Genomic DNA, 16,923 nt, shown 5'->3' with positions numbered 1-16,923 from the left:
TTTTTACAAGTTTCCGATAGTTGTACGTGTGAATGTCACATAGAGACGACTCCTACAAATAACAGTATTTAGCATAATGCAGTGTTTCCATTCTGATTTTTGGCCAAGGTTTCTGAAGACTTTTGCCCCGATTTTACACGGCGATGCCCTCGGTCTCTCTAACCTGGTTGAAAGAGCATCCCCTATCTTTTAAAACAAGTGATTCTGTTCTTAAAAAAAAATGATTATGCCAGTTGTTTACAGATAACATAATAAGGATGAATATGTCCATGAACCAGAGATATAAATTTTAAAACCGGACAGCAAAATACTTAATTTAATTCTGTATTTGCAAGTAATTATGCAAATAGTCTCTCCTGAATTAAAGAGTTCACTTATTAGTTGAAAAGAAACACATTATATAAAGTTTCAAAAGAAACCCACTTACTTGTTCAAATTCATTCTTCTGAAATTCCTCAAAACCGAAGATGTCCAGTATTCCAATATCCAAAGTCTGTGGACTGAAAGGAAACAAAGAATCAGTGAGCAAGCACATTTAGATCTGCAAAGATTATGTTATGATCTTCCTAAGGAAATCCTTACAAACACAGCCCAAGAAAGAACATGATACTTGGGCGTCCACTTGGAAGCAAGCAATGGGAGTCCCCCGCGATACTCCTGCTTTCGAGGTGAACTATGTCCCCTGCCTTCTGCTGCCATCTTGAGAGGTCCGGCCACAGACATGGAACCTCAGGGTGAGTAGGGAAAGGGGGCAGAAAACCTGGAGGGTGGCAGGAGCCCCAACAGCCTGCATTCTGCAGGGAATGGGGGCAGCACGCCCGGGGAGAGGGCAGGCGGAGGCTGCTTACAAAGAGAGCCCCAGATGATTCTGGTCCGCTGTCCCCTGGCAGGCACACACGCAGCCCCCCTCATTATTGCTCCAGAGCCTCAGCGGGACCTGACTGCTGGCCTGATGTTCTGCTGGTGGGGTGATGGTCCGTCATCATTACGAATTGTTTCAATACCACTATCCTGGGTGATGCGGACACTTCGTGGTTTGCTCCCCACTCGTTTGGTCCAAACTGTGCAACTGACAACCAACTCTCTTTTTGTACCTGTATTTTGTGTTTATTAGCAGTGCATAACCAGAATATTGTAGGGTCTGTTATATGTCACATCAATGACCAGTTTCTCTCAAAAAAGGTAATGATTCTACGATACCCTGTCTCCAAGATTACTTCTTGTCGACGGTACAAATATGAGCTTCCTCAGCAGGAAAGAGAGCATTTAGGAGCCCTTCACATACATTTCACACGGCAGAGAGTACAAAGAGCAGAGTCATCGAGCGGATGCCACCAAGTGACTGATTTAATTTTTTAGAAGAAAAAATCGTCAGCTTTGTACCTCACCCTGTGTGCCCAACTATACTCGACGTGGGTTACAGAGATAAAGCGTTAGCACAGAAACTATAAAAATGTACGAGAAAACAAATGTGATCATTTTTTCTGCTTTCAGTTCTGAAACAAATCAAAAGAAAAAGTTTAAAAGTATGATGACACAAATACCAAACTGGATAAATTGGATAAATAAAATTAAAAACTATTAGAGGTGAGCATTATTTTAAAATGGGTTTCTCATTCATTTTCATAGATTTTTTCCAATCTGTTGGCCCACGTGTGTCTCCTTCCACCTGGTGACCTCACAACTTGCACAAGAAGAGGCCCAGGTGATGCTCACTCAGTGGTGCCCGTGCCGAGGTGTCACATGAGACGTTGCTTTGTTCAGGGTGTGTGTGTGTGTGTGAGTGTGTGTGCGAGTCTGTGTGTGTATGTGTGTGTGTGCGTGAGTGTATGTGTGTGTGAGAACATGTGTATGCGAGTGTGAGTGTGTGAGTGCATATGTGTGCAAGTCTGTGAGTGTATATGCGAGTGTGAGTGTGTGTGAGAGTGTGTGCATGAGTGTGTATGAGTGTGTGTGTGAGTGTGTACGTGAGTGTGTGTGTGTGTGTTTTCCACATAATAAGCTGCATTGTTTCTCTTGCAGGAGCTTGGTGACAAAGTTTGCCAGGTTTTGGAGTTGCTCAGTCTTGGGTAGGAATCCTGGTTCAGACATTTTTGGGTGGATAACTTTGGGCAAGTTAGTTCAATTTTCTGCGTTGCAGTTTCAGTTTCCTCATCTATTACACGGAGACAGCAAGTCATGTGGGCCCACCTGGACGGCTGTTACAATTAGAAGTGATGTCAACACTGCTAGGACAATCGCTGGCAGACAGTGTGTCTCTAATCACTGCACGTTGCTTTTCTTTTTCCTAAAGATTTTTATTTATGTATTTATTTTAGAGGAGGGGAGAGGAGCAGAGGGAAAGGGAGAGAATCTCCAGCAGACTCCCCACTGAGCACGGAGCCCTACACGGGGCTTGATCCTATGACTGAGATCATGACCTGAGCCGAAACAAAGGGTAAGATGCTCAACTGACTGGGCCGCCCAGGCACCCGTACAAGTTGCTTAGGTAGATTATAAATGTCAATCTGATGACAGATACCAAAGAAATAAAATTTTAAAAATTAGGATGAGAAAGATATTTCTATATACTTCTGTTGGGAGTTTAAATTGGTAGCGTCTTGGAGCACCTGGCTGGCTCAGTCAGTAGAGCACTCGACTCTTAATCTCAGGTCATGAGTTCGAGCCCCATGTTGGGGTAGAGCTTATTTAATTAAATAAATAATAATAAATAAGTAAGTAAGTAAAATTGGTACAGTCTTCTTAAAAAACAACTTGGTTATGCGGCATAAAGCTTTGAAAAGTTCGTATTGTTTGAACCAGTATTTCCACATACAGGAACCTATGCTACGACGATGATCAGGAATGCAATGAAAGACTTACAAGCAAGGATGTTCATCTTTACCTTAGTTATGGCACCCACAACAAACAGAAATAGCTGATAGCCCACACTAAAGACATGATGAGCTAAACAGCGGGCATCCTATGATGGATTGATTTAGTGAATGTATCAAGTTAATTGAATGTAATATATAAGTTCTATATGAAGAATAACCCCAACTATATATTCAGAAGACCTCAAAAGAAGTATAGTCAGCCCAAGAAAAGGAAAAAGAAATGCTTTTACTTCTTTTTACTGCTCTGCATTTTCTAAGGTTTCTAAATTTTTATGACCAGTAAGTATTTAATTGGTGTTGATAAAGACACCATGAAAGCATGGGAAATGTTCTTGAACAACAGAAGCTAAAAAACTAAGCTGGAAACAAAATTTATACCATTTGTATTCTTACGGTAAACATAGTATAATTGTACCTGTATTAAAAAATAAACCCATGGCACAGAAAAAGTAAAGCACATATTGGCAGGAGATTTCTTGAATGGTAGATCTAGAGGTGATTTCTTAATTTTAAAATGGTCTATGAAGACCTTTTGGGCATTTCCTGAGTTGGTGGGGAAAGGGACAACAATGATGTCAGGGCAGAGAGAGGAAAGTGGAGCCCAGCAGGGAGGGCAGAGAAGGACGTCTGGTTTTCCAGGAATGGGAGAAGCAGCAGGGACCCTGGGACTGGGGAGCGAGAGCACAGCTGTGGCCGAAACGCCACGTGGTGGTGGCGAGTCTGGATATTTCCTGCCAACTTATACCAGAACCTCCCCCTCGGACCTTGACTCCCTGCTTGATTCCCTGCTGGCCTTGACAACAGTGGCCCCATATGTACCGCACATCCTGTTGTGGGAAGGCGGGAAAAAGAGCTATGGGTGACACGATGTCACACTACCCTTCTCATGAGGACGGTGACTTCGTGTCGGCAAGCAGAGGAAGGATGCTGGGCCCCCCAGGCGTGTCTGGGCGGGGAGCACGTGTTAAAGATTCCAGTTCAGACTGGGGAAAGTCGATGATTAATTGGCAATTTAGAATAGCATAAATGTGGTTGAAAGAGCACCCCTTTTAAATGATTCTCCCCCATATTTCACGGATGCTGGATTCCAAACTATATTTGGTTACAAAATAAAAATGTTTTTAAAGAAAAAGAGGGGAAGGAAGGAAAAACCAATGTCAGGGTGAAAACAAATGCATTTTAAGGATTAATTTTGCAACTATCGACAGATCTAACGTGTTCATATTTTTCAAAAATCTCTTTCATCATCCAGGATTGAATGATGTGCGTGTCTGTTATTACAACAGCCTTTCTGCAGAAGGGTCGCAGGACTTGCAGCCAGCAGAACACCCATGCTCTGTGGCATTCAGCACTGCTGTCCTTTCTCTTATTGATATCTTGACTTGCATTACACCGGCGTTTAACCCAACATCCAATTTCTAGCGAGGAGCAGAAAGAGGTCATCCGATCCACTGGGATTCAATCCCACAGGCAAAATTAACATATTAATGAGATGGTCTGTTCATATTCTGCCTTAGAATTCTACTGATGGCTTTCCTGATGGTTCACAAAACTGGCTCACTTGTATTTACTTATTAGTAAAATGCAACACCTTTTATATCAGACAAAATATTAAATGCCATGGCAATTGTCTGTTTTGTTTTTGCCTTCAATGGGGTTTAGAATGGGAAGGGAGGAGGGTCCAAATTAAAGAGAATGTCTACCTTGAAACATGGATGTGCTAATTTTCTTGGGGCAGAGAGGTCTGGGGTGGGACGCGCATGTCCACATTCATCCTCGAGCATCCCTAGGCAAGGAGGTGAACTAGAGGGTTGCCTAAATATTTAGTCAGTTTAGGAAACAGTTGAATCCCGCCTGGTACAACAGGCTTAGATTGAGCCAGCACGGACGTGAATCAGCCTCTTTGGCTGATCGCTGATTCGTGGGAGCCCAGAAGGGGTAAGACTGAAGTATAAAAGCACAGCGGACCAGAGCGATCGGTTGTCCAGACACCCTGCCCTCGGGGTCAGAAGCACTTTCACGGAGCCTACTGGTGCAAAGTCCCTGGAGATGTTGGACACGCGACGGCCTCCACCAAGTCCAGGTCCAACATGCTGAAGAGTTTACTTAACATAACCGGCAAGGCGCCTCATCGCAGGGCTGATCCTGCCAGCGCCCAGTGCGGCAGCTGGTCTGAAGCTTGCAGGGTTTTCTAGAGGCTGTGAGAAGACACAGAGGGGGGCCTCCCCGGTGCATACGTTTGGGAGTTCCTCCCTTTTAGTCTTTGACCGAAGAAAAGTGCGTGAGGCTTCTCCTTTTTTGCAAACATGTCAGAAATTAGGGAAAGAGTCTGTGATTGCTGACAAGGTGAACTAGAAGCCGGGTGACCGGAGGGGGTGATGTTACCAAAGCAACTGCCCGCCCCCTTCTCGCCCAGTGATACCCCCCACACACCAGCGTGGCTCCGAAACGCAGCCCATCTTGGCGCTCCTTCCCACTGGAACGAGAAGTTAGGGAGTAAAAAGCCGAGAGCTCTTGAGGTGAAAATTGCCATTAATTAGCCTGGATATACAAGGAAGTTTTGGGCTGAGGGTAAAACTCAGAGCTACCGTCTTAGGGAGTGGTGTGTGCCAAGCACCATTACACCTGAAATGGCTTATTTCATTTAGCCTTAACAACAACTCCAGGAGGTATGTACAATGATCCCCCCATTTTACAGAGGAGAATACTGAGCCGGGACAGTGAAGGTTTAAGTGGCCCAAGGGCCCACAGTGGCATTAGGTGGACCAAGGACTGGAACGCAGGCGGCCTCACCCTCACCCCATGCCTGCAAGCCCTGTGACTCACCGCCTGAACCCCCCGCCAGCTGCTGGTCCTGGAACCGAGTCCAATTCCAGCCTCCGGGAGCCAGGACAGGAACGCTCCCCGAGTGTCATTAGAGTAGAAATAATAAAAGATCACTTAAACCCTCCGTATCAGCGAAAGCTAGTGCTCACAGCTGAAAAGCCTCACACTTCCTACTGTTAATGAACACACATCCTTCTACAAACGCTGCATCTGTCACGGGGACATAGATGTGTGTTTCGTTACCAGAAGCATCATTCAAAACAAAAATCAACCTACCATAGAAGTTGCTTCTTGAAGACCGTAGTAACATTCAGCTTATATGAACTTTTACATTCCTAGTCTGAAACAACCCTCGCATCAGATCGAGAGCAGATGACTTAAGCAAATTTTGGCATCGCCGTCCCAAAGATTCAACAGTTTTTAAAAGTGATGGCTAGGAAAAGTAGATCGAAATATGAAATGGGGTCATTACACTTTTAGGGATTGATAAAATGAAATTTCACAGGACAGAACTGTTTTACTAAAGATTTCAACGTGAAGTGTCAGGCTCAGCACAGGAATCTGGGCCTCTTGCTTCCTGTTACACTTTAAAAAAAGTTAAGTCCCAGATAAATGATAAAATTACTGTAACTAACGTAGCATTTCAACCCACTAGCTAGAGACCACAGGACAAAGTGCTGCCCAAGATGTAACAGACCCACAGCTCAATGTGTCCCACGTGCTGATTTCATGCACGTGGGCTACAGCTTGTGCTCTTCTCATGGAGTCCTTTTCTCCCTTCCTAGTGATTTCTCGGCACCAGTACCCTCCTTCTTATGACGTTCTGGCTACTTAGGGTTGCAAAGAGCACTTCAGGATGTTTTTGCAATGTAACAGGGAGTTTTGAGAAACAGAAGTCTTCCTTACCCAACGGTTAGGGATTTGGGGGCCAAGAAGATGAGGGGACCAAGCATTTGGGGACATTGGGAAGCGGGGGGTATCTCAGCATCTCTCAAGTCACCCCCGAGATGGAGAGCTGTCTGTCCAACAACTGCCCTGGAATGTGCGTCCTCACAGTCTGTGGTTCAAAGTAGGAGCTATAACAATTAAATTAATTAGACAGTGATTTGTAGCAAGCAGATGTTGTTGGATAACAGACTGTCCCAAAACTCAGTGACTGAAAACAGCAAGTATTTATTCTGATCCCCGAGTCCTTCTGTCAGGGGTGGGATGACCTCCTCCAAGCGCCTGGGGTTGGCTGGCCACTGGCTGGTTCACAGAGCATCCCTTACCACAGGGAGCCCGATGACAGGTATCTGAGAACACAGATTTGCATCAGGGCTCAGAACTGGGGCATCATCGTTTTTACTGTATTCTCTGGGCTACCGCAAGTCACAAGAGGAGCTCAAATTCAAAGGGAGGGAAATAAGACTTAACTCTGGAGAAGAGAAGTGTTGAAGTCAGGGACACAGAGAAGAATAAAGAACTGGGACCATCTTTGCAATCTATCAAAGCCTTTTGAGAGTGGCTTCTAACTAATTCATTTATTAGTTCATCCGTCTGTTCAGTGAATGTGTACAGGACACCTCGTTTTGCAAAGCACTGTGCAGGATGCTAAACGCCCAGATACAAAAAAGCAGAGAACAACTTGGCTCTTGGGAACATGTCCATACATAGATATTTTACACTTCAATAATGCCTCACTCACCTCACCCTAGTCTTAGCTCTGCCTATAACCCTGTGAAGTAGATATTGTCCTAATCATGTTATAGAAAAAGAAATTTCAGTGCAGGAATATTAGCTAACTTGCTTCAAGTTACAAAACTAATAAGTAATAGAACAATAATTTAGATCCAGTTCTGTGTGACTTTATGCCACTGTACCATCCCATGGAACACATAGGAAAAGTCCTTTAAAATCTGGAAAGTGTTATTTAGCATTACCACTTTCAAGCTTGTTTATACTCTCAATGTGTTTTGTTCAGAATTAAATACTCTAATAAAAAAAAGAAATAAATCATCTGTATTTCAAAAGGTTAATTTAAAAATTAACTTTTAAGGGGGCGCCTGGGTGGCACAGCGGTTAAGCGTCTGCCTTCGGCTCAGGGCATGATCCTAGAGTCCTGGGATCGAGCCCCACATCAGGCTCCTCCGCTGGGAGCCTGCTTCTTCCTCTCCCACTCCCCCTGCTTGTGTTCCCTCTCTCGCTGGCTGTCTCTATCTCTGTTGAATAAATAAATAAAATCTTTAAAAAAAAAATTAACTTTTAAAACTATGCTTCCTTATCACTCTTCTGACAGTCTTCAATGTGGGAGATATTTTGGGGAAAACTCAGGTTTCGATCCTGACGTACCAGAGTTCATACATCAAGGCCGTCATTTCCAGGCTGTGTGACCAAGGACACTTACTAAACCTCTCTGAATTCCAGTTTCTTTTTTTTTTTATGACAAAGTACTATATTTTTTGATGTATAAAGCAACTTACCATATTAATAATAATAACAAAATATGAAAATGGTTAATGAATTTGAAAAAACATATCATAGTAAGAAGGCATAGAAATGAGCGATAAACATGAAAATGATTAATCTCAATCACAAATAAGGTATTGTGAATTAAAATAACTATGAAATAACATTTGTCACCTATAAAATTGGAAAATATTTAAAAATGGGTAAGGAAGGCAGAATTAGGGACTCTTGAGCACTTCCTGTGGGATGGTAAATCAGTCCAGCTTTATCAACACGTTCAATTCCCATATTGTTTGACTCAGAAATTCTACTTCTAGGGATTTATCCTGAATATAGATATGTAATAATATATAGATATATATAATACAATATATATGATACATAATAATAAAATATATATCACATATATTTATTTTTTCAATAATTTTTTATTATATTATGTTAGTCACCATACAGTACATCCCTAGTTTTGATGTAACATGCAAGCAATGAATCATGGAACTTTACATCAAAAACTAGGGATGTACTGTATGGTGAATTCCAGTTTCTTAATCTAAAACGGGGAGACCACCATACCTACCTCATGGCTAATGTCAATATTAACTGCAATAATCCTCAGCTCAAAGCCCAGCCCATTTTATAGGTAATAGCCAATAAGTGATCACCACGATAATTGTGTCTTTTTTTAAGTGCACGTTTATCACGTCTCACATCTGCACAGAAGCTGGACTTGGAAATGTATTTTTAAAAAGATGGTGTGTGAAGCAAGAAAACTTAAAAGCACAGAGCCGACAAAAACTAAACATGTCAAAAAGCACATCCTCCTCAATTAGAAATTATAACAGAAAAAGGCAAATGATATTTAAATGGTGCTACTGACATTTCCTCCCTGGTGTTTTCTGCTGGGAGAGGCTGGGTCACCGGGAGCCAGAATGGGACATTCTGCTCTCGTTTTGGAACACTGAAGCATTATTTATCCTGGGAGACCTGCCACGATGTTCAAATGACAGGCATAGAGGAGCATAATAAATACAGATTTGGTTAACTCTAGTGAGCAGGACAGGTTATCAGGGTTGAAAAGAGGCCAAGTGCATTTCCCCAGTTAGAAATGAAACAAGAGAGCGGGCATGGCTAGCAATGCAATGAATTTTATCCTTTGTATAAAATACACAAGCTTTAGCCTCTGCAATCTTGGCTTGAGAAAGAGCTGGAGAAGTAGAATGCTAGGAGGTTTTTTTATTAGCCTTATAAATCACTGAATTTCTTACACATTTTGTGGAATCTATTTGGGTCTCCAATAATATTTGCAAATCATATGATAGTCATTATCAAAAAGGAAAAACAACTCCTGTTTGATACTAAAAATGTCATATTCTCATAGTTATGACAAATCTCTTTTTTCCTCCGTCTCCTGAAAACATGTACTTAACGGAAAAGTACATAATTATTTATTGGTTCAATAAGCTGCACTGTTCTTGAAACAATTTATCACATTATCATGATTAACATTTAAATTTAGCCATTATTGTGTCCGTAGTATATGGTAATTTTTATAACAAGGGTGGTAAAATTTTAACTGTTATTTTGTATTTATTATGTGGTAATTTAAAATTACTTCTGAGTATTTTAATATACATGATGCCTTGGTAAAACCTGAATATTTTTCATTCCTCTTGATCCTTCTATTTGAAAAAAAAAATGGATCTCAAAAAATAATGAAAAACAAATGTACAGAGAAAAGGTTCTTAGCTCTTCAGGAAATCATTATACATATGGGTGTTTTGGTAAGGAAATGGAGCAGAAGGAGAATTATTTAGAAAGCAGGTTTGTCTCAGATATTTTGCTAAATTGTGTAGTTTTGGTTGTCATGGCAATAGCACCATGATTTAAATAAGTCTATACAGAAATAGAAGTCACTCATACTATATTCATAAGAATCAAAGAAATCTCATTATTTAATGGGGAAAAAAAAAACTTCCCAGTTTGGATGAGGGAGGGAAAAACATGGTGTGTCAAATTTATTTTTCTGACAAACTGTTTGTTATTTTATCTGTGAAACAGCATAAAGACAAAATATTTAGAACTAAACAACAAAGGGAGCATTACATGGTAAGCGTCTGGAAGGCACTAGGCCCTTGGGAGATACTTGATAGACTCGGGGTCAGCAAAATCATCGAAAAATAAGAGACAAACATTCCACTCAGGAAGTCATGGGGGAAAAAAAAGAGCAAAATTCAAAGAAAGTTGAAACAGGGATATAACGAAACTTCAGGACCTAGTAAAAGGAATAACATTAATGTGGGAAATGAAAAAAAAATGATTTTTTAAGATAAATAATTCTTACAGGCAAGTTTCAAGCAAGATTCATCAGTGATATTGGGGCAAAGACATAAATTTAAGGAATGTCAAAATTGTCAAACTACAGCTACAGGAGAGATTGAAGGATTATAAAACAAAGCTACGATTTAGTTGCTGAATACATCTAAAATATTAAAGCGGACAATTTTCTAGAAAATATAAATGACTCAAAAAATAAACAAAACAATCTGATTAGGCCTATAAACTTTAAAATAATTAGTATTCAAAAGGGAAATCCACCCTCCACCTCCCAAAAAGATTTTAGAAAGACTTGCACCAGACATTCAAGGCGCCTATCATCCTCACTTAGCACAAACCATTCTAGAGAGGAGGAATCAGAGAAAGCCACCCAATTTACTTTTTCACATAAACCTGACAGCAAAGGCTTGTATAAGAAGAAAAAAATAGAATCTCTTCTCACTAATGAAAGTAAATGTAAACATTCTTAATAAAGACTAGAAAATTGAATCTAGGACATCATGACCAAACGGGGTTCACATGATAAATGAATTATTCGAAATAAAAAATACACATCAATATAATTGCCACATGAGCAAAAAAAAGGAGAGTTATAGTAATCCTAAAACGTAGAGGAAAAAACATATAAAACTTAGCATCCTTGATTGAAAACAATCAGGAAAGATTATCTCCTGGAACCTTAATTAAGCAGTTACCTAATGGCAAATATTTAGAGATATTATATTAATTTGGAAACAAGAGAAGAAGATCCACTATCACCACAAATTATCAACATTGTACTGGCAGTGCTAGCCAAAGCAATAAAAGAAGAAGAAATAAGAGACATGAGAGACAAGAGAAAAAAGGTAATTATGATCATTTACATTAGAAAATAGTAAGATATTCCACAGGAAAATTATTAGAACTAATAAGAAAAGTCAGCAGGGTTTCTAGATAGAAGATCAACATATGAAATGCAAGACTGAGAGTCCCAATAAACAAATTAAAATGTAATAGAAAAATAACAAAAAGTACAAAGTACATAGAAAACAAATCAAATAAAAATGTTCAAGAAACTGATAAAAAATACAAACAAAATTTAAGAAAAAAATGAATAAACAGAAATATCGATCATACTTATGGAAGGAAAGAATCAATAAAGAAGCCAATTCTCCTCATATTAATCTATAAATGTATTTCTAGTCGAAATCCCCAAAGAACTTTTTTATGTACTGAGTCAAAGTGATTATAAAATTCATATACAAAAATAAAGATCCAGGGATAACCAAAACAAATAAGAAAATAAAAAGTTATTATGAGAACTTACTTATTAAAACAATATATTATTGATACAGCTATAGTGAAATAGATTAAAAATCAGGAGGGGTGAAAAAAACATTTCTAATAATTGGGGATAACTGGGGGTAGGAACCATGGAATATTTGAATAAAAATATAACATTATATCAATGCTTCATATAAACAGATGTTCCTGATGTATTGAAATCTGAGGGTTTTAGGAAAAAATGTATGACGACTTTGAAGTAGGAGAAGACGTCAATGATAGGGCCCTAAAGTCAGACAAGTGGGCATCACTGCACATCTCTCCCAGGCACATCACCAGGGGACAGGGCAGAATCTGCCACGTTCAGCCTCACTCGTAATCAGGGAAATGCAAATTAACGCGCTCCCTACAATCCTACCACTAAATATATATCCTGAGGAAAATACTAAACATATATCTCAGGAGACTTATACCAGAATGTAACACTGTGTGTAACGGAGAAAAAAAAAAAAAGATACTTAAGTATCCCTTGAAAGGGAAAGAGATGAGAATATTGTGGTTTTTATCATCGAAGGGAATTAACGCAGCAGTTAAAAAGACTGGATTAGCTCTTTATGTATCAGTACAGATAACTCTCAAAAGCCGTGTGGATTTTAAAAGGGAAGTACAGCGTCAATGTACTGTATGATAGCATTTCTTCAATTCTTAATGGCTCACAATGTTCTAGATTTGTAATAAAAAACCAACCTCTAAACAAATAAAAAAGCAAATGTGGGAAATTTATACCAAATTGATGACATTGTTGTCTGTGGGATGGAAGGGGAGGAATGGATCTATGTTGGTAAACAAAAAGAACTTGAGCTTATAGCTGCAATTTCCTCTTTCTTCTATGGGAATAAAAATTTGAAACAGAAGTGGCAAATGTTAGCAGTGTTAATTCTAGATAGTAGGTGAGTGAGTGACTTGGCTATACTCCTCTGTGCTTTCTTGATTAGCACATCTGCCCCCACCTCCAAAAAAAGCCCGTTAATGAAGAAAGATATCATATGTTAAGTGGGGAAAAAAAACAAAACAGGGTAAGTCTATTTTCATTTTCCCACAAATGCACAGCAGGTGTTCCACCATTCCTGTGAGATATTTGAAAATTAGTAATATACGTTCATTTTTAAGATTTAAGTACTTTACATTATAATTGACAAAGCAATGTATAAGATATCTTTGTACCAACTCTTAATTACTGATGAACTGATGGTCTAGAATTTTAGATTATCCTTCTTGCCTTTTGATTTGTAATATCCATGAAGCACTTTAAATCTTTGGAATCATTTCAATAAATTGTTAAGGCAGAAAATTGAAACTAGTAAGTAAACATTTGGTTTTTAACTGGACTCATTTACACCTTCAATCCTTACTTCAGAAGCAAGCTTCACTTTGTTGCCAGTTTTGTGTCTGTAAAGGAGGACAGCTAATCTCTATAACCTTTTCTGAACTTTTAACAAGAATTTATAAAATACATAACAAATGAGAGACAGAAAGAGAGAGAATGAGATTTTACTTAGGATTCTCGAGTTTCAATAGATCATATGCTCAGATGTTTTCTTGGGGAAATTATCAATTTATCAAAATAATAGTGAAAAAACATTTACTTTCTAGACATTTTCTTCTTATTCCATTTTTCTATCATCATGTAGATTGTTTCTTCACTTATTTCATCCCCCCCCCAAAAAAAAAAACAACAACAAAAACGGAGGGGCATTTCAAACTCTCCCTGTGATTCCTCGAGTGTTATGGGGAAGATGTGCGTGGTCTGGCAAAGAGATTTAAATTATCTTTAATATTCCTTTGCTCTGCAATGATCACTGAGCCCTGTCCCATCGCACACTGTTGAGAATCACTGCAGATACCTAGTCGATGACGTGGGTAGTCCCAAAGAGCAGAAAACATTTAACTCTGGAGTCAGGTGATAGTCGGACAAGTTCTCTTCTATACTTGGTGGGGGGGAGCACAGATATTCTCAAAAACCATGTGCCTTGTTTTCAATAAAATCTTTCCTACTCATCGGACTCAGGAAGGAGGAGAGCACAGTCTGCGTTTAGCCTCCAGTTGGAGGGAATGATGGCAAGCCCTCAGCTGAAGCGGAGGCGACCTTTCTGTGGGTAGCATGGCATGGTCATGACACTGCTGGGATCTTTTGAGATTTTCAAGTCCCAAGAATGGACAGTTCTCATCACCCAGGATGCTCCCAATGGCTGCCACTCTGGAGAAGAGTAATCTTCAAGCTTGCAGCTCAAAGACTCACCCCACCCAAACTGACCTTGTTTCCTTGCAAAGGATAAAACAAATGAAACCTCCCTACGAACCATTTATAAATATTATGGCTCCATCCCATAACCTTTTAAAAGTCCTTTTAAAAAGTCATAGGTTGCACCTGACATTTAAAAGAAAAAAAAAAGGTCTTCTAGTTAAATAATTGAAGAACCATGTAGGATAATATAATCACACACACCCCCGACTGGAATTTAGGCTCATGCACCATGTGGGACTGAAGGAGCAGGTGCAGAAGTCATGACAAACGCCCCTCGCAGCAAATCAACAACCTAGAGATGGGACTTGAAACTGTCACAGGACGGTAGGTCAAGTAGAGATGATCCGTGCAAACAGTGCAGGTATGAACTGTAATCTGAAAGAGATTTTCTTCAGCTGGCCTGCAAGACAGCAGAAGGGCGCTCTGCCCTCAGCTGCACTCAGATCCCTAGCACCTTGCAAACTGACTTTCTGACCCCCTGTCACTGACGGACAAGAGATCCTTGACGAATACTCGGTTACAGCTAAACATCGAATCTATGACATCTAATCTTCCAGAATAGATTCACACGCTCACTGTCATATTAGTGTTCTAAAAATCGTTACTCATCTATTAGAAGGTACCTCAGGGTATTTTTTTTAAATCATGGATTTCATCTAAAATTTTAGAAGATAATTTTTAATTAAAAAATTTTTTTTCAACAAAATCATTACCAAAAAATTCGACTTAAAAATCCTCAAGAACTACCAGGAGACTAGGAACCACACTGAAGGTATTAATTCAGAATTTTTTCATTTCTTTAATCAACAAATTAAGAAATTATTACAGCCCAGGCACATGGATTTTGTTTTGCTGGGTATGGTCTGTTAATCCCCAGAAATTATGTGAGGGACTCTGTGTGTGTGTGTTCATGCCATTTACCGGAATCTCAAATGAGACTCTGACCTAAAAAAAGACACTGCAACATTTCATAAGAACACTGAGTGCTACCTGATTGCATTAAAGACAGATAAATGGGTAACCACAACAAACTTGCCTACAACTTCTAAACAGGAAAAATATCACTTTCTCCTTAGAAGCCTTGGAAATCCAACAAACATGTGCATATGCACAATAAATACTCGAAATTAATAGTGCATGAACTGAATTCTTAGCAGATCAAAACTAAGGAGAATTCCCAAATAAATGGAAGCCGTATACCAGTTGACCCCACCAGTCCACTGTATTTTCATTTCAGAGCACCGAGGTAGAGAACGGCCCTCTCTGCCATCACTGAGACAGTCTTCAGACCCAAAGCAGATTATCCAAAATGCTGACACGGGTTTCTTTTTTAAACCAGCCTGCAGAACTCTCCAAAGCTATAATTATATTTTCCCTACAGGAAATATTTGTTCTCTCTAATTAAGGAAGAATAGCGTGTCTCATCTAATGAAGGAGCACAATTCTTCTGAAGACGAACATTAACTCGCTTGTTACACTCTTACTGCGGGTTCTCTACGTTAATTTAGATGCTCCCATCCTTTCCGACGTTGTCAGATGCTGGAGAGGAATGGACTCACCTGGCATCCCGACAGCACCTAAAATGTATGTCCCACTGGACGTGCCCCTCTTTCCTCATTGCAGAGAGCGTGTCGTCAGCTGTGACACTCGGGGACGCCGCCCCACGACTGACACCGCTGTCCTCGGCAGTGACCCCAGCCAGACTGCTGAGGTGCACACGGGCCATTGGTGACTGTGCCAATGGAAATCTTTCTGGCCATCCAGCACGTTCCATGCTGACTTACAAAAAAGGATTTTTTCCTTACTATCAAAATGTGTGAATTTAGAAGCAGGGTAAGATGCAGAAAACATCCTACTGATGATTTCCGGAACCAAACCATCGAATTGATATGTGAATTCAAAGGAAAAAAAAAGAAAAGAACTCCTAAAGAAAACTTCAACTTGTCTCTAAAACAGTCTGGCTTTCTTTCTCGCTGGTGTATCTGTGCAACCCTTCTGTCTGTTATTCAAACCCACACTACACGTATCCTGGGTGGGAGAGGGGACATTTAATAGTGTGAGAAATTTCACACATTTTCAACAGCCTCCTTTTCTCTCCATAATCAATCTATGGATGGAAGGACAGACTCTGGACATTTCCTGGGGTGGTGACCCCCTACCTCCCAGTGAAAGACAAGATCGCTTTCCTATTTAAAGCCTGGAGCCTTCCTTCCAATTGGACCTCATTTCCCCACCTGTCCCCAGATGCCCAGAGCGCCCCCCCACACCCCCGGAGTACCAGCTCCCTGCTCACCACGTGTCCACCGCCTCACAGCCAGAACCTCGTCCAGGCACCGCCCACTCACCTGTCCACGGAGCTGGTGTCCTGCCATGCGAGTTTCTCCTCAAGGAACCCCTCCTGCCTGGGAAATACCATGATGTCTAAGCCACGTGGGCCTCACTTTTGCACCAATAAAGCAGTCACACTGTGCTCTGGGCTAGTCCGGCTCTCTGCAAGCGAGTCACGGATGTGTCAGCACAGAAAGGGACAGAGGACGGAAATGGATCGATATGGATCCACGGTCACCTGCTTACTGCAAAGACGCAAAGACACCAAGCAAACAGGAAACACCTCTCGGGTCCGTGAGTGTATGTGAACAGTGACATTCCTGTTTCTAAAGAACAACATATTTCCTCGATTTGCCACTCCCCTAAACACACACCACCGAACCAGAATTCAACAGAGGAGACTGGACCATGTCCCGCTTTCCAACATGCCATCCATCCGCATCTCTCTGGAACCCTCCGTCTCCACAGACTAATCGCCGTCACCCAGGAAGCCTTCTTTCCAGCCACACCCACCGGGATTTTAGGGGTTTTACCCAAGTA

At 40.5% G+C, this 16,923-nt stretch overlaps 1 protein-coding gene across 1 annotated transcript in view; it reads right to left on the bottom strand.

Moving 5' to 3' along the window:
• MYO16 (myosin XVI) overlaps positions 1-16,923 on the bottom strand; it is a 434,741-nt gene that overhangs the window by 178,465 nt on the left and 239,353 nt on the right. Inside the window, exon 20 of the mRNA XM_040624514.1 lies at positions 428-500. Coding sequence (XP_040480448.1) covers positions 428-500 — 73 coding nt within the window. The remainder of the gene's footprint in view (positions 1-427; positions 501-16,923) is intronic.

Source organism: Ursus maritimus, unplaced genomic scaffold (assembly GCF_017311325.1).
Source record: "Ursus maritimus isolate PB19 unplaced genomic scaffold, ASM1731132v1 scaffold_10, whole genome shotgun sequence".
Classification (NCBI taxonomy): domain Eukaryota; kingdom Metazoa; phylum Chordata; class Mammalia; order Carnivora; family Ursidae; genus Ursus; species Ursus maritimus.
The sequence above is the reverse complement of the archived record's forward strand: the minus strand, read 5'-3'. Positions and strand labels throughout refer to the sequence as shown.